Source organism: Trichoplusia ni, chromosome 19, assembly GCF_003590095.1.
Source record: "Trichoplusia ni isolate ovarian cell line Hi5 chromosome 19, tn1, whole genome shotgun sequence".
Taxonomy (NCBI): Eukaryota; Metazoa; Arthropoda; class Insecta; order Lepidoptera; family Noctuidae; genus Trichoplusia; species Trichoplusia ni.
The window spans coordinates 6,298,086-6,325,945 of record NC_039496.1 but is presented as its reverse complement, the minus strand read 5'-3'; the positions used below and the strand labels follow the sequence as shown (position 1 = coordinate 6,325,945).

Sequence of the window (27,860 nt, the reverse complement as noted above, 5' to 3'; positions counted from 1 at the left end):
AAAACATACACAATCACAATAATCACACGTATCACATATTTTACTTACTTGGACATTAATTAACGCAAGTATCGACAAAAAATAAGTAAATTATTCTTACGAAAACTTTACATTTGATTGAAACGTAAAATTTAAGCTTATTAAATTAAATAAAAAAACAAAGCAATCGTTCTTTTTACCAATTCACAAATCCCAACTGAAATAAGTTCTTCAAAAAATAAATTTATTCATATTCGCAACGTAAAAACTTACTAAGATATTATCGATACCATCTCCAATCGATTAAAATGTGATATGAATCGATTAAATTACATCGTCAACATTTCATAAATAAGTCCCTTTAATTTGATACAATCTGAGTTTCGTCTTCCAGTTATAGTTTACCCTTTCGGCCAATAAGTATTATTTGTATCCTGTGACCAACTTTGACTGCTGTTAAAACATTTAAAGTAAGTCTTTTACTCTCTTGATATTATTTTTATGGCATTGAAAGTAGCTACTTATAGTTTAAATTTATATTGCTTACTGTACCTATATAGGTAGTAAGTGGTGATAGCAAAACCAGGATATTTCGTGTTTTATGTTTTGATAAGGTACATATATATCATATAGGTATGTATATATTTTATGAATATTCTAAAGCAAGTGCAGTCATTACCGTGATCACAGTACCTACATTATAAAGTTCCAGGTACTAATTTACGTATCCCTACTATATATAATATTATAAATGCGAAAGTAACTCTGTATGTCTGTCTGTCTGTCTGTTGCGCTTTCACGTCTTAACTGATTTTAATGAAAGGAGAAAGGACGTAGGATAGTTTTTATCCCGGACGTTTGAAGAATTCTCTTGGAAACGCGATATAACCGACCTCGACGCGAGCGAAGCCGCGGGCGAAAAGCTAGTGTTACTATAATTAGAGAAACATTGCATTAATTTCAATTTCATCTAAGTTTATTGTTTCATAGGTTTAATAGTGTTCTTGTTTTAAAGATTCCTTCGCAATAACTAATTATCTAGATTGTAGGTCCATTTTTGCGATACAGTAAATATGTCTGGGTTATAAATGTTTTAGTTAAAAGCAAACATAGATTATATGTAAACAAGGACTGTATTATGTTATTAGTAGAAGCACCATTAAAGTAGGTTTCAAAGACGTACGTTACAGTATATCAGAATGTACTCTGTCTCTGTGGACGTAAGTTTGTGTACAATCTTTCCTAAATAAGACAGGACTTTTGTTCAGGTAAAAGTGGAATATTAGTGTGTTTTTGTTTGTTTAGTTTAACCATTAAAAAACCAATATAAACAAATTTAATATAGCACAGACTCACACTTAAATAACAGTCGTTTAATACCCTACATTATCTGTTTGTACACATAAAAAGTTACAACGATTTCTTTGCCTTTTTTGTTCCTATTTACAAATGGAGTATTAGTATGTATATTTTTATATTGTCGAATTGCAGTAGCTCATTAGATACCTACCTGGTTAACCTGGAGACTACAATATGATGACGTCACCTTTGCCACGGTAATTGTTTTGCCTATTGTGCTTTATCGAATTATCTATGTGGCATATAGGTGTTTCTTTATTTTGCTCTGTGATTATTTTTGCATTTTTTACCATCACAAACAATATAAATATCTAATCTTCTTATTTGCATAATAAATTAGAATGCTTATGCAAGAACACGTGACATAAACTCACACAAATGTGAGTTGAGTGGTTTCTAAAAGTGGATGCTTTTCTCGTAAGTACCACTTTAATATTTAGGTACTAACTGATACCTACCCTCGATCGCACCATGAAGTTGGCCGTTTTACTGACAGTTTTTAAACGTAACAGTATTGGCTCTACTCTAGGTGACACGCTCACAGATTTATTATTTGTCAGAAGTATTTATTTAGGTACTCATAGAAGCTTAAATTTAGAAGCATCTGTTTGTAAGTAGGTTTGTCAAAAAAAAAATACTTTTGAAGAATATAGGTGCTTGCTTAAAAGTCGGGTTAGCTATGTCTTTTTTACTTAAAACATTATAAAAAAAATCTAAATCAAAAATACCTCTAAAATGACTGCACGGAGCGATTGACGTCACCACTCCAAACCCACTGTGCGGGTTTGATACCGATCAATAGACAACATTTTGTGAGTGTGAGTTTCCACGAATGCTTGTTCTGAGTCTGGATGTCTTTTTGCACGTGATTCGTATGTTTGTTGGAACCGACGCGACACAAGGATTAAATGCATTACTGAGTCGTTATCTCATTTCTCATTTCATCAATCAGTTATTGATTTATTTATTATGTGTTTCTGTAAAGACCACTAAGATTTTGATTTTCCATTATAAGAGTATTTATATTAAAACAAATAGAGTATTAATATATATGAGACTTAGTAATTTTATATCTAACAACCTATTTTCCAGTTTGTCACTATGGAGACCTTCAAATTCCCGCCTAAACGAGAGCAGAAGCTGCCGACGTTCAACGGTCCTCAATTCTTCGACGTGTACAAGGACGCCGACTTCCTCCGCATTGATGCCAATGTGGAGAGCCTGCTGTGTCGGGGCTATGAGCTGAGACAAAAACTAAGCTCAGTCTCACCCGGTGACACTGTTGTCATTGAAGGAATGAAACTGGAACGAAAGTGCGAACTGATTTTTTTTTGAGACTTGTCTGCTTTCCATACAGCCATCCAGTAAAAAATATTCCGTAAGGTTAGGTTAGTAGTTGGTAGTCATGAGTTCATGCATATCTTTTTTCATCTAAGTATGTATTTCGGAACACCCAAACCTTTTTGATTACTATTAAGAATTTGACTAACTTACTAAGAATTATACCTACTCACGTGAGTGGGAAACAAAATGGCATTTGTAATGTCTAAAAGCCAACTTGTCTTATGCAGAAATATAACAAGAACGAGAGAGCTCTTACGATCAATTATGATTTGTCAATATAATTAGACCATTATTATTAAGTAAGGCATTAGTAACACATTAAGTAAACATCTAATTAAAAACTGTTCATTAATTAACGACTTCAAGATTTACATAAGTTACTTGTTATGATACAGTCTAGATTCCATTGTCAAGTTGTGCCGTATTTTACGGACGGATTTTAGATGCCACGGACCGTTTATTAACATATTTTTACTATGACCTCAGCACCCCGCTGTTGATAAAGAAAACCGGCACAGATATCATAGTTGAAGAGTTCGAGTTCACCTTCAACCGCCTGGTTGGGCTCGCCGCTGGCTTCGCCTTGGAGAACCGACGCAGATTCCCCAACATCAGAATCAGTGATGCTAATGCTTTAGGCCTGGAGTGGGACAATGAAAACGAGGACAAATGCAAGCTTTACCTATCAACCCTCAGTGGCACTGAATACCTGACACACCTGTTCTCTTTTTACCCTCTTTTGTGTGGTCTTAGAAAGTTCCAATTGAATAAAATGCCTATCAAATTGGTGGAGAAGATAGGCAATATAAAGAACACAGAAGGGATGACCATGGCTGCCCTTCTTAAAGCCAACATGGTTTCTGCCAAACGCATCTGGCTCATGTTCCCAAGCGTCTCGCTGCGTGAACTGCGAACCTTGATCGAAGATACCCCACAGCTCGCAAAACTGTTCAGTGGGTGAAGAATATCTTGTCAACTTGTGGTGACAATTGACCGGCGGAATTTATATTTAAACTAACAATTTCATTCTGCCCCATTATTTTTTATTATGAGGTACGCTGTATCTTGTATTATTCAATATTATAATCCCAAAAATGTATCGCAATTTATTTTTGTTATTGATGATGACAAAATAAAGCAATTATTTGCACATTTTATTTTATTTTCAAGGTACTTCTAGCCTAGGTGAATTTTATCAAGAGAGGTCACGGCAAGATACACATATATCTGAATGCTATTATTTTCACCCTTATAACAAACATGTTGGTGCAATTCTTAAAATAAAAATCTGAAATGAAAAATGATATTGCATATTGCTGTGTTAGTTAGATTCTCGTGTAACTAAATGTGGACCTCTGAAGTACCTATGTAGTGCTACAGCTAAACAACCTTTTGAACCCGTAGAATAGCTACACCAAATGATGATTGAGACTGAGATTAACCACGTCGAGTACATTTAATAGGCCAATGAATAACATTGTTGTATGAGGATTGATAACAAGCTACAATATTAATACTGGATAGCGCTAGTTTCTGATAAGCATACTTATTTAAAATGATTAAATACCTTCTCTCGGTATGTACGCCAGTTTAGTAGAGTTCCGTCAGCAGTAAGTGATAAAACAATGTTACTAAGAACTTAGTTTTGTAATATGACACTTATAATTAGTACTAAGAATGTGTCAGGTTGATAAATTATAAGACACTCGAATTGCAATTCAACTATCAGAACAGTTTCACTGTGAATAAGATGTTAGTACTTACGTGTCATCGGCAATCAGAATAATCAGATATTTTACAATAAAACCACAATTAAATATTATTTTAAAGCATTTTATTAATTTCAAAAAATAACTAGCATATAATCACGCAGTATTACTAAATTTATAATATACTATGAGGAAATACACACGATGTAGCGAACGATGTTACAAACACAAACCACATCATATTACAAGTCAGTACTAATAATTAAACTTTGTCGTTACCCATTCTGCTAATATACAATACCAATTTATACGTATCTCCATTAACTTCTAATATGCCTACTTACGACTAATTTGTTTTTACATTGATATATGCGTCAAGCGATTACCACTGACATTTATAGAGTACAATTTTACGTGTATAAAAATTGGATTCTAAATCAACTAGATTATCGATACTGTACTAAAATAATAAGGGACTAGAGAGGGTGTAGTCGATAACACACGAACTGTGCTGACTCTAGCCCGGGCCGCGGTCCGTGTGCGCAGCGTCTAGCTTTACGATAACGATATAGTCAATAATTAAAAGCGAATATCACTTGGTGGCCATGAGGTCGACCATTACCTACAGGAGAAGCGAGACTGCTCATGTTGCAACACGATTTACTTCAACTGTACGTAACAGTCCTAGCTATATTATCTACTCTCATATGATGACGAATATATTACTGATATATTTATGCACGTTGTCACGAAATCCATAAAAATATTATAAAATGATTTTGAGCTCTAAAATATGAAATGATAAATTAAAACATTTGTGACATTCGAATGATCTATTGAACAAGCAACGGCCACATTAATTACATTTAAAACTCCCTTTCACCCGATTGTATTGCCCAACAGTAATTTACAGTTACAAATATATAAATTATATATTAAAACATATTTTTTTACTTATTCCAATGTACATAATTATATCTACTCAAATCACGTACGGCACAGCACTGAAATTTAATTTCTATATACCATAACAACTACCAATTATTATAAGGACGTTACAATTTTAACTTTTGACACATACAAAAATAATACGATCCTTTAATGTACGCTCATCGGACAAAACATCTATAAAATAATCAATATGATACAATAATTCATAGATTTGAAAATATTATAAACTATGAGAAGGAATCACAAAGAAAATATAAGTATAAAATAAAAATTCACAGAATTATAAGTTTTATACTACTACACAGTGAATAATACATATTTAATATAAATTCCGCTTTAAGCTGAGCTACCCATTTTTAAAATACTGAATAGAAATCGTACTATCACCAAGTTTATGCTAAAACAGACATCATAACATTATCCATACATCACGTTACATACTAACTCGCCTCTCGAGTCAGACACGGCTCAAGTAACACATTTTAATGTTCATTTTCACATCTCAGCATGATGAAATTTTATTTTAGAATAAACCCATACCTTGCCTTATTAGTCTATTTATATGGCAGTTCAAATAAAGGTATCAATCTGGCGATATTACGAACATTAAACAATAATATAATGTAGCCTCAAAAAGATCCTAAAATATACACTGATCATTCCAATCTAAAATGCTAAAATAACGATTTTAACAAACTACAAGTCTCAAAATCAATTGTCCGCCAATTCAGGCGCACGTCCGTGACGTATCGAACGCCATCAATTCCAAAAATAAATGAGAAATTAGGAATTAGGTTTTGAACCTTGGTGTCGTGTATCGTATCGAGCGGAGAGCTCGAAGACCTCGACCTGCATCGGAGCGGTACCGAGTGAGCGCGTTCAGTGCGTGATGATGGTGGAGTGCAGGCAGTGCGGGACGGCGTGGCGGTAGGGCAGGCGGTAGTTCTTGACGGTGCGCGCCGCCAGGCACTTGAGCGTGGTGTAGCGCAGCGGGTTGACGATGTCGGCCAGGCTCTGCTGCGACGCCTTCAGCAGCTGCTCGGCCGTGTCGCCCTCGTAGTTCACCGTGTCGATGTGCGCGCCGTGGGCCAGCAGCGCGCGGACCACGTCCGCCGGGCACGGGTTCAGCTGCAATACACACGGGTTACACTCTTATTTTGCATTCTGCACGGATAGCCGAGTGGTTGAGGTTAACAAGCCAAATCCACTGTGTGTGACATGTGGCGGCTTTGATTCCTGCGTTGACAACCCTTTGTGTGATCCACGAATGCTTGTCTTAACATTTTTACATACTAAGTCACATGCAAAAATTGTGACTTTAGTGATTTTGACTGTGTGAAACCCGCTACGTGACACCTAAATTCATTAAAAGCGAGATACGTTTTCTTTAAAAAAAAAAAGTTTTTTTATAGAAACTTGTTTCTCAAAATTCTAAGATTGGTGTTATTTTACATTTCTTTTTAAAAGAGTTGTCAATAAGGAAGTGATGAAATGAGTAGCACATAATGTGTTGCGACGGTACCTTGCAGACGAGATGCAGCGGCGTGTTCCCGTCGGCGTCGCGCGCGTCGGGCTTGGCGCCGAGGCGCAGCATGAGCGCCACGAGCGGCGCGGGCACGGCGGCGTCGGCGGCGGCGCCGGGCCACGCGCGCGCGCCGCGCCCGCGCCCGCCCTCCGTGCTCACCGCCACGTGCAGCGCGCCGCGCCCCTGCCGGACCTGCGGCAACACGTACATATGTACTCATGTATATTATGACTGTCTCATTGGACTGTTGCTCTACATTGGTCTTGGTCTTGATAAATGATTGTGTGATGAGCAGGGTCATTCGTTCTGTGTTTGTTTGGAATTTTTCTATTTTTTTCTGCTTAGAAACATATTGCTTAGTTTGGGACTAGATGGCGTTGTGTGAAAATTGATGAATATTTTTATGATATAATTAAATTTGTTGAAAAGGCTCTTCTTAAAAGGGACTAAATATATTTAACACAATATAGAACGAGATATCAATAAGAACATATTATCATAAAAGTAACGCAGATGTAAAAATAAAATCTTTTTATGACTTTACTTTTACTTAAAAAAATCACAAAACAAATATGTGCTTACCTTAATATCTAACTTAACAAGTGAGTACACAGCCTTATGGATCTTTCTCGATACTTCCTCCGTACATTCCGGATCGTCTAATAGCCTGGCCATGAGCGCGGCGAGGTGCAGTGAGATGACCAGTACCCTCTGTAAGGTGCTCAGGGTCTGCTCCCGGTCGATACTGAGCTTCGAGTCGAGGAGTTCCATGCCCCTGTCGACCTCTGACAACGCCTTCCTGAATACTGGATCGATATCTTCGAATGTTACTGGTGGGACAATGCGACCTGAAAGCAAATTTGTGATAATTAGTGCTGATTTTGACGGCTCTAAGGATCAACTGATAAAGGAGGAAGAAAAACAATGACAGGAAATTTAAGATGTTACCACCGCTTCTCAAAAACTTTTGCATTTATGGTAACGTAACACCGTTCTAAGCCTTATTATGAGCTATCTCGCTTCGAAAACTAACATAATCTTACTTTAAAGGGGCTGTAAGCCGCAACCTCGTAAATGACATTTTGTGGTTACTTCTCATCAAGATTTATCATCGAATCATAAGAAATTGTCACGTCAACATATTCTGTCATAGGTACCTCTGAGCGGGGGCCGCGCGCGCTCGGCCAGCATGTAGGAGAAGAGCTCGGCGAAGCTGTAGAGGCTGGACTGCGTGAGCGGCGACAGCGGCGGCAGCACGGCGCGCTGCATGTCCAGCGCGTGGTGCCACAGCTGGCGGCAGCGCGCGAAGCGGCCCGCGTCCGCGTACACCGCGCCGCGGTAGCGCACGTAGTACGACGTGTCCGGGTGCGCCGGCCCTGCACACACGTTATAACATGATATTACCCTTGACACAAATCAATCGACACTTTAAAATTGTCCTCAGTCTTTTTGTCTTTTACTAGCAGTGTCAGCTAGCTAAAAACAAAATGGGTAATTACTTCAATCAAATGATGGTGAGCTACCTGGTCCAATGCTGGGAGTTATGTACCACAGAGAACTCAATATGCGGTTGCAGAGTTTAAGCCAAAAGAGACCTTAAAGGATCTTACCTAAAATCCTCTCTCTTATAACTAAAGCTTGCATCCTCATGGCATCGGGGTCGGCAAGTATTTCTTCTAGTTGCTGCGCATTGCTCGGTTCCACTGCGTAGTCGTATGCTTCTATGCGAGGGATGTCCTTTGGTTTAGGAATTGGTTCACTACCGTCCGTTGGAAACCTGTTAGCATAAGATTAGAACATTTTAATTTAAAGTTTTTTTAAATCATAAGGAACATGACAAAAGAAATTATATTCCAAAAAAATGTAAAAGAGCCAATAAAAATAACTTGGCGGTAAAAATAGTGCACAAACATTTAAGACACCACTCATGAGTTCATTTAAAATATAGGATGACGTCAAATTTGAGAAAATCAATCGTGACTTAATTTACTTCCAATCGAATCGGACAGATACGTCGTTTTCCATAATTTTAAAAATAAAATCAAATATATAATTGTCCGTCCCTTTTAACTTAAGTAGAAGTAGAAGGAGATTCTCCTTCAAACGAACATTTTCTGTCTAACCAACTCGTAAAAAACGATTCTCTCTATTCGACATATACCGTACATTTTTTGTTTTTTTTTTCGTTTACGATCGTACCTGTCGTCCATGGCACGTTTCCACAACGCCAGGGCGCCGACCATGTCTCGTCTCTTATCGACGTACGTGGCTCCCAGCAGTTCCAACGCGTCGATCCGTTGCTGTCGCGTCACAAGCCCGTATTCTACGTTTATTAGGTGCTCGACTATGTGTGTGTGGCCTGTCACTGATGCTGCTAGGAGTGGCGTCATACCTGGTGTAAGATTAATAGTTATACTCGGAAAGTAGCAGACTTGCGGTTTTAATTAGTTTAAAATTAAAGAAAATGATAAGACTGGTACTGAGCTGTGCAAGTATAAAAGTGACTCGGATTTTAAAACCCTCTTTGTGCGGGCCGGAGTATTTGAAAACTATTTGAACTTTGAAACAACCTGATATAGAAACTTGAATTGCAGTTTAGGCTCATTTAATACTAAATAAAGGTATGTCTCAGGATTCGGTATGAACTGACTTGTGAAGAAATTGCACTGGGATACTGATCTGTAGGGTCTCCTACAGATCAGTATCAAAAAAATAACATCTGACTATATTTTAATGAGCTTACCGTACGAATCAACGTCCATAGTAGCTCCATGTCCTAACAGCATCTTCAGTATGTGTAGCGAGCCGCTTTCTGCGCAGTCGTGTAACGCTGTGTTGCCTTTTACACTTTTTCTGTTGACGTCAGCATTTAAAGATAATAGGTATTTGGCGATTCTAATGTGACCCTTATAGCAGGCGATCATAAGACATGTGTGTCCGTGACGATTTGCTATTTCTATATCTGAAATATAAGAAAAAAAAACAAGTTGTACTTTACTTATTAATTAATTACATATTAATAAGTATAATGTTTTCGTACGGTTACTACGTATTACAAAAATAGATAAAAATATTAGCATATTCGTTTTCCCTGATTCTTTAATAAAACTTTTACGGCCCCCGGTAAAAATACATAATCCGTTGAAACAGTGAAAAAAAGCTTTTACTACGAATGTTATCGAAAAATAATTCAGTAATAATACGAATATTTATGTAGACAATATCCATGTTATTCTTTTGCAAGTATCTGGGGGTATCTAAGGGTATTTGTGAGACACAAAACCTAGCCATAGTATATGTTAATCCAGGCTGATACGATGACACCACCCCCTTCTTCTCCCTCGTAGTAGGTGTCTAGCAGGACCATATAATGAAAAAAAAAATGTGTACTAACCGGCGCCATTTTCAATTAGGAACTTAACAATATCAAAATGTCCGTCGAAGCAGGCGGCCCTGAGGGGCGTGCTGTGTGTCCTGGTCGTAGAGTTGACGTTGGCGCCGGCCCGCACCAGCAGCTTGACGAGGGGGAGGTGACCGGCGGCCGCCGCGCACCACAGCGGCGGCGCACCCTCTATGGTCTCGCCGTCGAATGTTACTGGAAATATAAGAAGCAATTTAGATTTTGAGGGATCATTGGATTATGATCGATTAATTACAACTTATGTTGTAATGAATCGATCATTTATTGAAGCGTGGTTGTTCGTAACAGAGCAAAAACTGTCCCTCGATAACTAAATTATATTTAGCATGCAAGTTGTTTTCTTCATTTGACCTGTTTTCTTAATGCATCTTGAGTAAATAAAATAATTACCACATCTTCATAAACGTTTTTAACGTTTTATGACTTTGATCCGTGTAAAACAAGTAAAAACGAGGTAAGGATGATCTTACTTCGTTTTTACTTATCCTTCTACAGGTAGCTATGACGACCGGCTAAAAAATCATTAACATTCTTATTTGTATCGTACCTACGTCAAACATTTACCGAGTATTACATATCTCTTCGTACTTGGCCAACTCTTACAAACATCGTTAGGAATGTCTGTATTAAATATATTCTCCTATACAATCTACAGATGTTAGGAAAACATTCATTTATATCAGACTCAGTTCTCATTACGCCGGATAAGTCAAACAATAATCGTAGTTCTGTGAAGCTTAAATATTGGCATTGAGATCGTTTGTTTAAATTGTTGTCACAATTGAAGGACTCGGGGAGATCGCAATAGACGTTATTGTATCATCATAGAGAGTTGCGTAGAATCGTAAACGAGACAATAATTTCAGCAAGTGAATTGCGTCTTGTTCGCTGCGACTTTCTTGAGCTGTGATGTAAAAGGTCACCAGGGAAAATGTCACAAGGAAGTGTACTTTGCGCAGTGGTTACTAACGAGCAACATAAATCGTTTCAACTGCCTAGCGTAGACCAAAGTGAAAACATTTCAGTTTCAACAACCAGCCAGACATTTTCATATGTTATTCACAGGAAGCTACGTCGCACAAAGAACGTAGATCATTTTTAACACACGTCAAACTCAATGAGTAGTCAATAAATTGTGTGTCTCCACAATTTAGCTTTCAAAATAACCCTGTATAACTCATGCTTTGTTCATGACCTTTAGAATACAAAGTAAACCCATACAAACACCAAGAGGAGTTCATAATGTGTTGCTATTCAAAATGTAGTGTATTCATTAACGTTTTAGTTTGCGATTTGTAAAGTGAAATGGCTCCTGGCCAAACTATTGACGCAATTGGAAAGCAACGCCGAAAACTCAACCCGTGACAATTCGAGCATACAACTGATAAACAATTGTATTAACACTATTTACGAGTGATTAACGGGGTCCTGATTGACCGACGCGCTATGCCGGCAGACAATGGAGAATGTTGGCGAAACTTTTTTCCGCAGACGGAATTGACCATTGACCTGGTGCCAACACCGACGTCGCGTGGTATGGTTAGACATTGTTCTTCAAACTCCGTACTATCATCATTCTTGGTTCGTTTATAAATCAATCATGCAACACTGATTTCTACGCTATGAATGCCTTTCATAGTAACATCTCTATAATTCAATATCAGTCAAGGTACATAGTATAAAAGTTTTGTTGCTCGCTTACCTGATCCAGGCTGTTCTATGTCTGCTTTGCATCTTTCTATGAGGTATTCGGCGACGTCGTAGTGTCCATTTCTGCAGGCGATCACCAGAGGAGTGGCGCCGCCGACCTTCGCACCCACCAACATGTTCAGCTCGTCAGCAGAGCGCCAACTGTGTAGGTACGCCTGGAAACAGAAACATTATATTAGGAGACGGTTACAAATACAAAAGCAATAAAAGTCTGGTTGTACTGTGCAGGAACATGAATTTATTGCCAAGCTGCATATTGCACACTGTTAGCTAATTTCGGTTTCAATTTTAATGCAGGTTTTACGTGAAGTTTATTTTAAACGTGTATGTAAGTAACAAGTGTAACAACGGACAATCGTGTATAAATCAGCTTTAGCAGTATTAAATAAATTATGTTTTAACGGCAATAAATCTAGGGGGACGCTCTGATGCATCAGGGGAAAAGCCCCCATCAGTTACATAATTACTACTGGCAGTACTTGTGTTACATACAATAGGTTATTAAGTTAAACGCTTGCTTTGCAGAAATCTGCTAGTTTTACGATTTCCTCGAACCGAAGCAATAAAACATTAAATACCCAATTAGTTTAATGTGGACAGCAAGGAAATTATTAAGTATCATTAACAATAGATAGCCAGTCTGAATGTGAGACACAACATTTATTAACGTTTGAAGACCGACGTTATAAAACAATAAAATGAAAAGCAATGGATTACTATTTACTGATAAGATCGTAAATGCATGAAATATGTACAGCTACAAATGTATATTCATTAAACACTTAAATAGATTGAGATCTTCACATCAATGAAATATAAAGCCAATATTAAAAGTAAAGGAAATTGTGTTCCATATAATTTTATTGCACAGGGCATTTTCTACAATTTTCTAATCACATTCCGCAAATAACCACATGTAGTATCAATAGATGTTTCCGTTTTCTATTTTTAATACATATATCAATCACAGAAAGGTTTCACAATCACTGTACAATATCCTATTGTTAGTATCGAGTAAAAAAGATTGACAATCGAGTATCGACAATCGTTTCTTCGATTCGATAAAAGATTCGCAAAGTGAAATCTGCTGTTAATAACAAAGTTTGGCAAGCCCAAGTATGCTGGCGCGTGGCGTAACCCAGCCGGCCGCCGCTTGCAAAACGTACACCGGTAAATACACCTGAACTACAATATATTTATAGAACGAATCACTATTCTAAGAAGCGAGGAAAACAATTATTCTAAGTTTACTAGAATTTTAATACATACTAACATTTCTCCGCGAGTTATGAATTATGATCTAGACTAGTTTATATCTTCTATGTAGATTTTAATTATTCATAGCAGTATCATTCTAAGAAATGCAATTTTCTTTTGCTTCTTTTTGTTCGCTTTACAGACAGTTTAAAAAGTGTTTAGCACGAATGCATAATATAGCGTAGAAAGTCTGCTAGAAAACATTAATCACAGCCTTTTTAGAAATATATAGCTACACTGACAGTGTACCCCAGAACCCTGAATAATTTAGAGCTCAGGTCGAAATTTATTGCGGGTCCGACCTTGACCGGGACGGGTAACCTTCGTGATATTGGAGGCTGTATATAATATATATTTTTCGATACAACGGGATAGTATACACGTTAGAACATCTTTAAATATATATTCGCTTATGAACAAAATTACATTTGGTACGATATATACACGATAACAACTTTTTTGTTGCTCAGTTGCCTAGAGTCAAAGACAACATGTCCTGAACGGCTAAATGCGGTGTAAATATGTCTTTTATTTACAATATTAAAGTTAAATTCACCGGTTCACTTCATTATATTCAGTAGACATAAGAAAAGTGGGTCAACGATCCTCTCACCGGCTGTCCTCATCCCTTTCCGAGCGAGTGGCTTAACGGCCTCTAGATTTAGATTAGCAACGGTATACTATACAATAGTGTGACAACCCCATTAGGTGTTAGTATAACTGTGGGGTTCCCAAGTGCTGAATATGTAGCTGTTCTTTCGTAGTTTAGTTAAAATTCTTCATATCTTATCTATAATATATAAAGCTGAAGAGTTTGTTTGAACGCGTTAATCTCTGGAAGTACTGGTTAAAATGAAAAATTATTTTTGTGTTGAATAGACGATTCATCGGGGAAGGTTTTAGGTTATTTACCATCACGCTATGACTAATAAGAGCGAAGATACAATGGAAAATGTGGAAAAGACAGGGAAAATTATTCATCTTCGAGAGATTCCATTCAAAAATTCCTAACTTATATCTTCTAACCACGCGGACGAAGTCGCGGGCAACAGCTAGTATTAGATATAGATAGAGACGGTACATTACACCCTGTCGTGTGTTGTCTCTTTTCTACAATTTCAACAGTGTCTTTAGATGGTGATAGGCTCCCGAAACAGTTAATTTTATCCCTGGGATACACAGGAATTGTCGCGAGCATTCTTTAAGTTGCTTGTCTATAGGTGGTGGATAATTAGTATATCGGCATTAAATATTTTATTTATTAATTGCTTTTAACCAACAATCATCTATAAGTCAGTTATTGTGAAATTATAGAGCGAAGTATCAAGTCATAAAATTACTATAATGACTAAGTCAATAAATAACCTGTTAAATATAATATGGGTATATATAACAAGTGGGGTTTTCTTGTCCATTAATATTTCCTAATCAAGCCCTAGTTAATATTGCGTCAAATTTCTAATAAAACCAGCGAAAAATTGTTTTTGTTTAGGAATCGGTGACTCAGATAGCTAAACATACGTGTTCTACATTACTTGGGCATTCCAACAAGGTTTTTGATATACAAGAAGGCAATAAATGGTTGAAACACGTATTATGTATGAGATATTCATACATAACACGCCTATCGTTACATTACTATCATTATAAAATCGTTATAGTTGCGATATGAATACATTAAATACTTGGATACATAACAGAATAAGACTTATTATAGTTTTTGTTGAACACGTTTTTAACGATGGTTTTACATTCGGTTATGACGACTAACAGACAAAAACGAAGTCTGGGGGTCTACGACCAAATCTTTATAGACTATTATGGCTGTGGAAGCGTGACTAAGCAATACACGGTGAAGAGCGTCATGTGTCTTAAACACCTGCAATAATATTACGCTAGGACCCCTGTAGGACAGGTAGGTCAAAAATATTTATAACATTTTACGTACCTAAGTTTTGAAGTCCTAACAGACACAGTTATTTATCCTCGTAAACTAAACGAAATTCAATAAATAAACGATCATTATCCCAACTTATTTCGAAAACAATATATTCCTATAAGCCTTCAAGTAAATAATTTACAGACCGCCTAAATCAATTATTTATATCGCATAAAATAATCACGTGCTTAAAAATTATTGTGAATAGGGATATACGTAAAACAAACAAAAAAAGGTATTGACTTGCAAAATAAGCCGCAAAAACTGGCTACCGGCATTTTATAGGAAAAAAGAGTTGAAGAGTTGATGCTTGACCTATCGGTGAATGAACTCAGGTTGTGCTTATAATGATCACACTGTAGTAAACAATTGTTGGAGCTTTGCAAAAAAAATATGAAGGTAAAAAAATGAACTTCACTTACGAGATTAATCTCGAACACTTTACAACAATAGAATGTATTTGTAATATTTCACTATAACAAATTCCAAAGATGTTAATCTGAACACTGATCAAGCGCGACACTGACTCATCAGAACGACAGCGGCGCTAATTAAATAGTACAGAGACAATGAACAAATGAAAATAAAGTAACAACGAACAAGATATTTCACAATCTCTTATTGTATAGTGATGTCCGTGACTGTTGCGCGAACCCATCGACACTGAATAAGTGAATACTGAAGACGAATACGTTTTATTTTATTTCGAAATTTTGGAATTTATAAAATGAGTTAAAAATAAAGAAAAATGTATGTTAATGGCACACGTAAAGCTTAAAAAGAATGAGAGGTGATTTGTTAAATTAATTTTAATTTATTTCAGTTATATAAAAATAATGCATAACTTTCCGGGTTAATTATGTTCCTGATATTTCTTTTGATGGGGTAAAATATTAATAAATAGCACGAATAATAAAATTAAGCGTGATTTGGACAAAGTGAGTTTGGGAGATGTAGAGACTCAAGTTATTAGTAGGTTCAATTATTATTATTACTGAAGTAAATAAAATGTAAAGTTTAAACTATCACAAAGCGATAAATGAAATTGATTTATTATAATATGTAGAAAGGTGAACAACACTAAAAAAAATATTTTTAATATATCAGAACGGTGCAAAATAATTATAATTCCTACATTTGCACGAATATCCAATTGGTTAAGGTCACTACGCCAAATCCATCTTTGTTTATGTCTTGTAATAAAAAATAGTATAATTTACATACTAGGGGCTATGTCATGAATACGCAGCTTAAAGTATAACACATTGAAAAACAAGTTTATATGATAGCAAAAGTAGTTACTAATAAATTAATTATATTAAAGAAAGAGGACCAAAAGCTCAATCATAATCATATTCAAGGGGAAACCTTTACGAACACATTTAGTATTAACATAGCACAGGACGAATTGAATAACACTTTACCGTTGAACAGAGGGTTCTCTAAACAAAAAAAGAAACAAAACAAAATGCTTTCTAATAATTCTGTTTCATATAGCTTCCTAGGAATAAGGCAGCGAAACGTGCGGGTTCTACGTCGCCAATATTAAAATCACTCACGTCGGTTCGTGTCTCGAACATTCAAGTGCTACTTACAGATATAACTCAAGCTCTACTTTTATTTACTTGATTACGTATCAAAAAACAAAAATTTAGAACACGAAATTGAATACCTAGGTACTTAAAATATTCAATAGAATTGATGCCTAAATAAATACTCGGTACACTTGAACAAAACATTTTGTTACGACAGTTATCACTTAACTGTCAAGGACAAGAGTCTGTTTTAAAGTCTGAACTAATTAGAACAAATAACAAAAAGGTATTATTTATTATTGTATAAATTTGGTAGCTCCATTGACTCAGTATAAAATATTGCAAGACCTATATCTGGTACGACAAATATACGAATCCGAATACCGCAAAATATAATCGTGACCTCGCGATTTGCGTTGGTTATTCAATACTTTTTTGTAGTATGGCTAGCAGTGAGTGAAATTCGACTCCCTCTTGCCCTTAACTCTATCCCTGGTATTAAACAGACTATTTTGGTATTCCGTATATATTTCAGTCCTACCCGTAAATTGATAAGCTTTTCATTTTCCTTAGTTTACATCTCCTGTTATAAAAGTTACCTTCTTCAGTCTCCTGAGCAAGCGCCGCTGCCGCCGCAGCAGCGTCTTGCCGCAGTGCCTCAGCGTCTCAATCCACCGGTTCCTCATTGGCATCAGATCCCACATACCAGCAGACATTTTGCATCAAAACATCACAATTCAACACTTTAAACCACAAACCCGGAAATTAAATAACGTCACTTGTTTGCACTGTCAATATTAGATGTTGATAAAGTATTTTATTATTATTTTAGATTGTATTTCACGGTCACACACTTAAAATATGGTTATTATTTTAAAATATGCAAGCCAAATTTACGACCTAATTGTATTATCAAATCGTGTGCACGTCGCAACACCTCGTTCATAAATGATATCGCGGACTGTTCTCAGATAAATATATAAGCTAAGGTTAGTAAACCGCAGGAGGCGTGGATATTCTGAGTAAACTAGGCATCATACTTTAAATTTGAATAATTTATCATGTGGGGTTTCTCCGTGGAAAACACTTATGGCCCTGGACTTTTCTTGGAATGTTGGGAGCTTAAGTAATTTTTATGTTCTTGAAAACCGGAAAGAAACTTTCTCCGTAACAAAGGAACTTTTAAAATATTTAACAATATTGCTGCCCAATGCTTGTTGTGGTCTTGTAAATTTTATTGTATTCGTTATGCTTTAAAGTATGAAATTCATTTCTCACGGGAGCTCTAATTTTTTTACCAGTTTAATCCTTCACGTCAGATAGCTTAAAGGAGAAAGGAAATGAAATCATTTATTCTGTAAGTAGGATATATCATCACTTTTACATGTCTTCTTATTTTTTTGAGAACGGGGCATACTAGATACGTTTTCTGTAATTTAATTGCATTAATTTTACGTGGCTATTGTTCTATTGTTATTTTGAACTGTGTCGCTATTTATTAGGATGCTACTCTTTCAGTTATACCACTTATTAAACTTTAATCTTCGCAATCAATTGCCAATATGTTTGCGACTCTATAATTAAACATCAAAAAGTAAACATTTTGTTGAGTCAACATTTTTAAAAGTAAGCATATAATCCTTTAAATAAGTTGTACGTAAGTAGTATTTTGGATTTCAAATGATTAATTTAATATTAGTCAGAAGTTGTAAAAATGTAGATAGTCGACCATGACGTCCAAAATATAAATAAATATTCAGTAATTCGGGTTATTTTTATCGCAGACATAATCCTTTTAAAATGATATTGAAGAAAAACTGTGTCCTCATTTGTCACAAGCGTATCAATTTTAAGAATCTATTGCCAAAGTCAATATTAAATGCTACTATGTCATAGAAAGTTAAATATTGGATGTATTGATTAGTAAATGAGGTAATACTTACTACAGAAAAAGGTGCCAAAAACGTAACGTGATTCACTATCAAAACATTTAATTAAAATTTGATTTGTTCAAAGTACAGACGTTGATCTTTAGCAGTCGTAGGGTCTTCACTTAGTAGAATCAGTTCTGATAATCAGATCGCGTCACATTGAATATTTTTATTACGTTGATCCGAAAAGAAAAGTCAACCCAACAGACGTAGCTTGAGAAAATAATTGTTGAAAGCTTTGTTATACAGAACCATTGTAAACGACATTATATTCGTAAGAATGTCATATCGTGTTAATCAAGCAACGAACATGACTTTAAACAAAATAAAATGATACATTCCAATCTTCATTGAAAGGTTCGTTATTCACACGTTTGTTTAAATTGAATCAGAACGGATAACTACAAGATACAATTCACCTTTTAACAATAACATTCTCACAGATCACAGAGTTACTCATTTCGTTTTTTTTTCGAACATTCCCATACTCCCTAGGCCCCTCTAGTTTTACTGCAACTCGTCATAACTATATTGATTATATTTTCAAGTTTTAAGAAAGTTTCTTCGTTTCTTTAATTATTATTGGTATTTAATATGTTACATCATCGGCATCAATAGAAGTTAATGGCGTTTAACATTGATAATGAGCCAAAATTGTGACCTCGTTTTAAAGTTGTTGCCTTTCTTCAAGGGAAGGATAAATATCATGTAATTGCACATCTGATCTTTCACTTTATGATGTACCTACTTTTATTTAACCTTTTTGCGTTTCTCGATGAGGAAACAAGTCTCTGACATCCGTAAACAGGTATGGCAGCTGTTTTTTTTAACTTCCGACTGGATATGCACACATTATGGTCTTTATGTCCGCGCCGGTTTCGGCTGTGATGGCCAAGCTATAATTACTGATTCTATATATTCTATTTTTGTATCTCATGTTTGTCAGAATCAAAAACCCGTTTATAGTACCTCCGATCTTTTAATCATGAATTGCAAATTTAAAATTAGCATTAAGCACGTCTTAGAAGATCATTATTCAATGCTGCGTTGTTTGTGTATACTTTTCCTATTCATATTTAAACGGTTCAGTAATTATTAGTCGTTAACTTGTGACAAAACAGAACACAATCAATAATGAACACGGCTATTATGGGACGTAAACTTACATTTAATTAAGGTAGAAACCACCGAAACCTTCCATAAATATTGAGAAATGATTGGAATATTCGTGTTCTAATTAAGAGCGAAAACAAAACATTGATCGAATATTAATTAACTAATAAACTTAGTAGTCACGAGGCTAATGAGAATCTGAAAGGATTATGAACGCAATATAATTTTAATCCGACTTAAATTAAATACTACGACTTAAGGCAAAAACAATAAGGATTATTTTCGATTAGCACGAATGTAGAAAATATGTTAGTTGCAGAATTTTTACAGCTGAGCCATAAGTTAAAAGAAAATGATTCACGCGTCCGGGTCAATAGACCGCAACCTACTTTTTCCTTTCGTCAACAATATTGTTTATTGCAAGGTAAACGGTATCGTGCGAATGTATGGGTGTAGAGAACAAATAATCATTTTTTTGTAGTCGGTTACGTAGTATTCGTATTACATTTACTTACATCACTAGTGTAAGGTTTTATTAATTTTAATCTTAAGTTTATTGCTTTTATTAATTTTCTTGATTTAAATGATGACACTGGTCACACTGACGACGCCGCGACGGTAGGTTTATGAAAAAAAAAGAGGGAACGACGCGGGGCGTGAGATTGAGCGGGAAATTCAGATGTTAAGTTTGCAACGACTGACTGGAAAATAAAGAATTTCATAAAGTCACGTTGGTGTTATATTTTCTGAGTATCCTTATACTAGTCATCAACTTTGAACGAACTGAAAACGACGAATTATAATTGGAGAGGTGTTCTGATATTTGGACACAACTATCACTATTAATTACTGAGAGACTGTACCCTGCTTCTATTAATTGGTCTTGCTCAAACGGTTTGTAGGTATTCAATGTCTAGACGGCTAAATTACTTCAAAATGCATATTAAATAATTTAAAATAGTTTGTCTTAAAAAATGCATTTTTACTGCTCATATGCATTATATGTAATGCGCTAAAATGTTTAATATATATTTTTAGACTTGCTTTGAACGTTATCTGAGGTGACTCGTAGCTTTACTTTAAATGATTTCATAATCTAATTTATCATTGTTGGTTCGTATTTCTAGGTATTACTTATGACTAGATAACTGTGAATTGATTACACAACTTAATGTAAATGTGATAAATGAAAAGGAAAACTTTTGTAAAAAATTTGGCAATGAGATGCTGATTTTTTTTTTGTAGGAAAATAACTGCCAGGAAAACATCGGAAGGTGTGTTAGCATTTATTGTTATAATGTGATGCATTGATCAATTTAATAGAATATTAATAAAAGGTTACTACCGTTTCCGCAAAGCTTTGATACGAATACGAATGTTTATAAATATGTAAAGATCTACGGGGTATCACAATCTAGAGGCCAGTGGCAGCTGTAATTATTCGGTATTATAGTCTAAGATCTAACGACACGAACAACTTCACCTTCAAGCAAAATAGGAAACAAATCTCGTCAAGGCAAATTGAACCTTAACTTCTTAAACATAAAGTTTAAATATCTCAAATTCTGATGAAAACATGAGGGCTAGTTAGTTATTAGTGTCAAACAAAAATAGACCTTATTAGCAAGGGACCGTTAACGCCATCTTGCCAGCGTTTATGATAAGTACGGCATGTAAACAAAGTTAGTAAATAGCGGATGTTTGTTAGGTTAGTTCGTGGATGTCAATACCGACCCGGTTGTGTACGCGAAAAACATTTTACTTGTGTTTAATTTATCTTAAACACGTAATTAATGGTTTAATAAATTATCTATTTCCTTAGCGAGTTTAACCTTACTTAAATTTTAAAGTACCTTATTAAATGCTTCAAACTGTCATTTTTGGCGTGAATTACAAGGTAAAATAATACTCATAACTACACAATATTACCCGTTAACAATTATATGTTTACCTGTTTGCAAAAAGTGCCTTGAAGAATATACGATAAAGTTATTTACATGGCAGAGTAGTATGCATGTATACAATTTCGGCAATAAGGAAAATGAGACGTTTTGTATCGTATAATTTGATACTGCTTACTGTTTTATGATTAAACAGCGACTCTAGTCTCTATGTGCGCTCTAAGCATACATGTTGAAGTAGTATAAACTAGTATGTGGTGCAGTCCAACTGGTACCACAAGTCCCGTTAGCCATTCGGTACTCCGGCCTAAGGTACCGTAGTGCGTACTGCACAATAACGCCTCGTGCTTTCTAATTTACCTCACCGTAGCTAACTGACATTTTGCGATATTGCGTTCTTTATTACATCGCAGCCATATTTATTGTTCTCATAAACAATGTTAAAGCCTAAAATTAAGACGAATAGTCACGCCTTTATTTACCAGCGCAGCGAAACATTTCACAAACATTACTGTGAACCTGAGTTATTTAGTAGCCGAGTTACATTCAATCATGTGCTCATTTGATGTTTCGAAACAAGTGATCATATTGCAAATATTTACGCGGTAAGACCAACTTATTAAGTTAACAAAAACTGTCATCATAACATTACCATTCCAGCCTACGCGTCTACCATAATTTTAAACTCAAACACTCGAAGACGTCAAACTTGAAGTGTGTGACGGAAATATAATCTAAAGTAGTAATAAAAAAAGCACTCAATCAAAAGTCATACATGAAATCATTCGCACACAAAACAGATCCAAGTCGGCGGGTTGCACAAGCGTATTAAACTTTAGTTTAATCAGCGATTTGTTGATATCACAAGAGCCGTGGTTCGCGGTGCGAGTGGACGCCGAGCCGACCGCTCGTGGTCATGCCGTATGCAATACTGCAGCTGCTATTGGTGGGACCACTTCTTTCACCGAACACTTACACAATAAAACTGTTACACAACAAGCTTTTGCCTTTCCAATGCTGCAACGGCGCGTAGCAATTGGTTTTTCGGATGATCTACGCTTTGAATCGATATGCAAATAAGCAGAGTAGCGAATTGTTAAATATTAAACTAGGTAACCGGTTCATTAAATTAAGGTGAGCAAACAATTCAATTAGAAAATGTTTTTGTATTGGGTTTACGTAACAGCGTAAGTGGATCATTTTTCGTGAATCATTATTTTTCTCAGAGAATTATACATATTTAACTTTGTTATTGCTTTTTTTAAGTAATTAGAAAGTTATCACATCGAAAATACGTTGAGAAAGAAATCGTATAAAAGGAAAGTAACAATTTAATTATCTCAACACAAAATGAAACGACATCGAGAATGTGAGTCATATTTCCGGATTCCCCCATTTATTTATGTTCCAATTTCTAGGCCGGAGGGAATTTCCACCAAAAACAAGATGAAAGCTCAGAAGAAAAATCTTGTTTTCTTTAGCACAGCGTTATTTTTGTGTCACAAATGAATTGAGCTCAGGTGAAATGACTCCAGTAATATTACTTTATACAATAGTAAGGCTCATATCAGGAACATTCATGATCATCATAAACTCGGCTAATGCAGACCATTAAATGACTTTTTTTAGTGCCTCTATTGCTTGAAATTTGTAGTTACAGTTATTTTATAGCAAAATATGCACTGCCTTGTGTGGTATCACGGTCATTGCAACTTTATAATGAACTCAGATAGGAGGTCGACAACCTCTAAATTAAAATTTCTCGCAAGTGTTGTTTTGAAAGAACCATTTGGCTAGCTTAATATATTATATGGATTATTATACTCAAATTAAAAAACGGTAAGGTAAAAATATACGTCAGCTTACGTAACAAATAAATTACATGAAGCAGATTTAAAAAATCATGACTCAACATGATTTCTTAAAAGATATATTTTCATAGTAACTATCGCGTGAATGATTCATTTTTTTATGATATAACGGTTTCCTCAAGCGTATTTGGATCTGGATTGCCCGACTAGTTTCTAACAAAACCGGCGAGTCGCAAGTCTGGCAATCCTTATAACGCGTTAGTAAACCGTTGCCGCATTGAATATTAAATATTCACGATCATTTTCCGATGACACTGTTTCAAACGTACAAAAGCAGTATACTCACTGTTTTTCAGTACTAGAACGGTAAGGTAATAAATGCTAATAAGCTTTTTAGGTCGACATAAATAACTTTTATCAAAGCGGCGCGGAGAAAATTGCCGTCTTCAACGAAACTGTTCGCGTTTGTATATTATGACATTCCAGATAAGACACAACATTGTGTTAATATTTTAAAAGTAAAAATGAAAGGCTGAAAGATAATGCAATGCTAAATTACTGTCTGGCAAACAGAGCTGTGCGTAACACTTCATCTTCATATATGTAATATTTTAATTTTAACTCTTTAATTTCAATTTATTTAATTTAAAAGAGGAATAATATTATTGCAAAATATTCTGCTAAATGCTCACTTTATATACAGTCATTACATCACCATTTTTATTTATGTTTAAAAGGTGACATCTGAGTAATTTCTGGACAAAGTCAAATCAATCAGGAGGACAAATTAAATGAGTACAGTAAAGGAACCGGCTGCACCCGGCGAATGACACTTCCATGCAAAATCGTTACTTAACAGAGTGCCGGCATTAAACGACACGTAAGTCGTAATGGTGTGTCAACATTTCAAGCTGCATTACGTAACAAAGAGGTCCTATGTATAATATTTGTGCTCAGACATTATGAAAGCAGACAGAAGCCTTGACTGCTGATACGGCGATGCGGTGATTAGGTTATTACCATCAGTTTTTTCTGCACCAAATAAGGTCAAAGTAACTGGGTTGGTTTAATGTGTAAATAATGTCTTCGCGTGACTCGTTCAGATAAATCTTGGATGAATTGATTCGTGTTATTCGAATCGATTTCTGTTATTGAACACGCACACGTTTTTACTAGTTGTCGAGTCGTCAGCAATTATTCTAATAGATTCTGCTCTTCATCTTGTAAAACTAGATCGATATTGCATATCGTGTTTGCAAAGAATGCGAGTGTAAACTACGCTTCTCTAATTTATGTTTCGACTTGTTTATTACTTTGTCATAAATATTGAATCCTGAGGTAAGATCGATGTAAAACTCAAACGTAGCAACAAATAAAAATTGAGGACAAGTAAAGACATAATTTAATTAAATTCAATGTGTACGTAGCGCAAACACCTAAATGATCTTATCTCATTCCAGAATTATGAAAACACGCAAAACGTGTTTCTCATTACATAATGAACACAAAGCACATATTTGTTATTATTGTATCGGTTGGAAAATTATCGTTAAGTAAACAATAATCAATAAATATTGTACTATACTACAACTCGAATTGAGATGGAAAAGCATTTGCTTCACATACAAATAAGTAAGTATCAACTATCACAAAATAGTAGATACATGATAGAGCTAAAAATAATATAACTTATTTACAAATAAACATTGACATATAAATAATGTCTTAAGGGTAAACAGGTAAATATTATTATCTATAATGAATGTTTATATATACTGTCTACTAAGCTAAAGTTATGCAAACAAGATACCTTATTCATTATCATGGTTATTCACACTTCAATGTTGAAAACACACCTACCTGTTTCAGAAGGACATACGCTGTTTTTGTAATAGACGCCGCTCGAATTTTCTCGAAACGTTATACCCGTAAGAATTTTCAGTGATGTTGGTCCGTCTACAAGCAATTTAATTAGAAGATGTAAAGCCACGGGGTTTATGGAACGACCGACAACATTTTGTCCGTATTGTCCTTTGATCGGGGTGTGATTACTGAGAATAATGAAGGTCACGTCTTATGTAAAGCCTTTGTACAAAGACTTGCGAAATGAAGCAAACATTTAGCTCTCTGTTATATCACTTTAAGTAAATTACAATTTACCTTTAAATGTTACTGGTGATATTGAATGTGTAACTTGGGACTTCATGTCAAATAAAGTTATCTGTGTGTAAGTGAGACCACACTGAATGCTTTGTAGTGCCCCGTCTTGCTTACACAACTTCAAAAGTCATACATAACGAATTGGTTGCGGGCTCCTGGATCGTTAACGTGAAAGGGTTACACATGTTAGTCCAATCAGTCACCGTCTAAGCCTGTTAAGCTTTCGAGACCATTATTACAATTTCGGTCACGTTTCGGCTAAAGGCACGAAGCCTTTATGTGTATGAATATTTTCGTGCTGTTATATTGAGTATGGCTATGTTGGGATGTGTATTATACAGTACAAGTACCTATGCATGATATGAATGTAAACGGTGTTTTTGCAGAATGAACTTTGTTGAGTCCATGTTCCATGAAAATACTATTTCCTATTCCAGAACATTGGAAATTAATTATTCAATCAATGTGATGTAAATCTACTTATTAAACTATCAATGGTTTAGGGAATTAAGTAAGTGGGGTAACAAACAAATAAAAAGAAAATAGTTGGCAACTAATTCATGAATCTGCTAATAACTCCAAGTCATTAATTAGCAGTTCTACTTTTCAAGGAAAAGTAGGCCATTGCTGTTAGGACTCAAACTCAAATTTTAAGTAATTAAGGTCTATTAATGTGTAAATAATTCAGATATAATATGTAATTAAAATCAGCAAAAACTTAAATGAACTCAGTCAATTTATATAAAAAGCCTTATACTTGAATTTTAGTAACTTTAAGCGGTGCGACAAGTAGCTATACTTAAACCGGCAGGCGCTCGCTACATAGCAACAAGTCGTATTCAAGTTGCTAAGAAACTTTATACGGATTCTGCAACGGTAATAAAACAAGCTTAAAACATAAAGTAACAAACTTTCTTATTTTTTGTCTATAAATATCCTTGGAACATAGCCAGTTTTTTCGTTTTGTCTTACTTAATAAAAGAGTACAAATTTATTTGTCAATTATCTAATTGTAACCATTTTCTCTGCCACTTCCTTGTGAAAGGGGGCTTTAACGTCTATTAGAAAACACTGCATTATTCATATAAGAAACAAGGAAACTGTTTACATATTTAACTAATTTCGAATGTTGCAAACTCTTGGGGATTTCAAACCTTTAGCCCGTTTGACGCTTAGATATATGTCTAAATGCCATATAACCTAAGAGTTATAGACACGTTTCTTGCATAAAATACTGACCTACAAAGAAGCCATAAATTGTTATTCGAGTCAGTTATAAAAGCTTATAATTATAGAATCGTGTTTATCAACCCTCTGCAAGTCAGCTGCTGTGCTTGTTCTACAGACTAGACCTAATTCCTTGGCTATAAAGCGTTGTATGTAATTGAGTAAAATGGATTAAATTGAGCCCTATTTATGATCGCCTAGAGATGAATGAACTGTGTAACTAGTAGTTTAATGCAAAGGCGTCAAATATGGGGTAATTTTAACACGAAACTAGACCAACGACGAACAACGCATTTCTCTAGCACCGTTTTATCCTACATATAAAGCTATAATAATAGGTCCTTGTTTTCACAATTTTAAAGGCCACCAGAGTCAAGTAACTATAACTCATCGAAACTACATTTGTAAGTATTGGTACACGAAGAGGGTATTACGAAGTCACATTACCCAACGAATTTAAATGTGAATTATACGTGATTATAATAAGTACGATCTGCAAGAATCATTCCATTAAACTAAAAGATTTGACAAACAGGACGATGATTATATTCCATGATGCCATCAAACAGGGCTCATAATAGAAGCTGTCAATAAATTGTGCGGGGGCGTGGCGATATATGAACCTCATACGTTATGTATTTCTTTTATCAGCATATTTGGCAAACGAACCTTTTACACAAATTGATTCCATATGAATTCCAAAAAGGTTCTGTTTAATGTAATACTATTGGCACACGATTTTGATCTTTTCATGAACAGGAGATATCCATTACTGAAGGTACCGAGCGAGAAAAGAACTAAATTTTAGTTTTTATAACGTTTTGATTATTATTAATCATTAGTGTGTCACTGTGGGAAAAAGGCCTCTCTTGCTTCCTTCCAATTGTCTCAGCTCCGCGAAAAGGAATCAAGCTCGTCCGGCCTGCAGCGATATCTCTTTCTATTGTTTACCATCCACCGTGTGGTTGCCTTCGCCCAAAACTTATTC

At 35.4% G+C, this 27,860-nt stretch overlaps 2 protein-coding genes across 5 annotated transcripts in view; one reads left to right on the top strand and one right to left on the bottom strand.

Annotated features, from left to right (window-relative positions):
* The first annotated feature begins 340 nt into the window (after positions 1-340).
* LOC113503382 lies at positions 341-4,505 on the top strand. Its single transcript, XM_026885312.1, has 3 exons — positions 341-449; positions 2,431-2,651; positions 3,169-4,505. Exons 2-3 carry the CDS (start codon positions 2,440-2,442, stop codon positions 3,641-3,643), a joined length of 687 nt encoding a protein of 228 aa, XP_026741113.1. The 5' UTR covers positions 341-449; positions 2,431-2,439; the 3' UTR covers positions 3,644-4,505.
* The window catches only part of LOC113503381 (protein fem-1 homolog CG6966), a 64,622-nt gene continuing 41,263 nt past the window's right edge, over positions 4,502-27,860 (bottom strand). Inside the window, exons 1-11 of one of the 4 annotated variants that reach the window (XM_026885309.1) lie at positions 22,327-23,544; positions 17,329-17,517; positions 11,991-12,153; positions 10,262-10,462; positions 9,611-9,829; positions 9,067-9,259; positions 8,478-8,644; positions 8,025-8,243; positions 7,450-7,715; positions 6,865-7,059; positions 4,502-6,470 (exon numbers count right to left, since the gene is read on the bottom strand). In XM_026885309.1, the coding sequence (XP_026741110.1) occupies positions 6,222-6,470; positions 6,865-7,059; positions 7,450-7,715; positions 8,025-8,243; positions 8,478-8,644; positions 9,067-9,259; positions 9,611-9,829; positions 10,262-10,462; positions 11,991-12,153; positions 17,329-17,445 (1,989 nt within the window). In that variant the 5' untranslated portion in view covers positions 17,446-17,517; positions 22,327-23,544 and the 3' untranslated portion in view covers positions 4,502-6,221. Of the gene's footprint in view, positions 6,471-6,864; positions 7,060-7,449; positions 7,716-8,024; positions 8,244-8,477; positions 8,645-9,066; positions 9,260-9,610; positions 9,830-10,261; positions 10,463-11,990; positions 12,157-17,328; positions 18,101-22,326; positions 23,545-27,860 lie in introns of those variants that run through there. The other 3 variants (XM_026885308.1, XM_026885310.1, XM_026885311.1) reach the window with 3 other exon arrangements.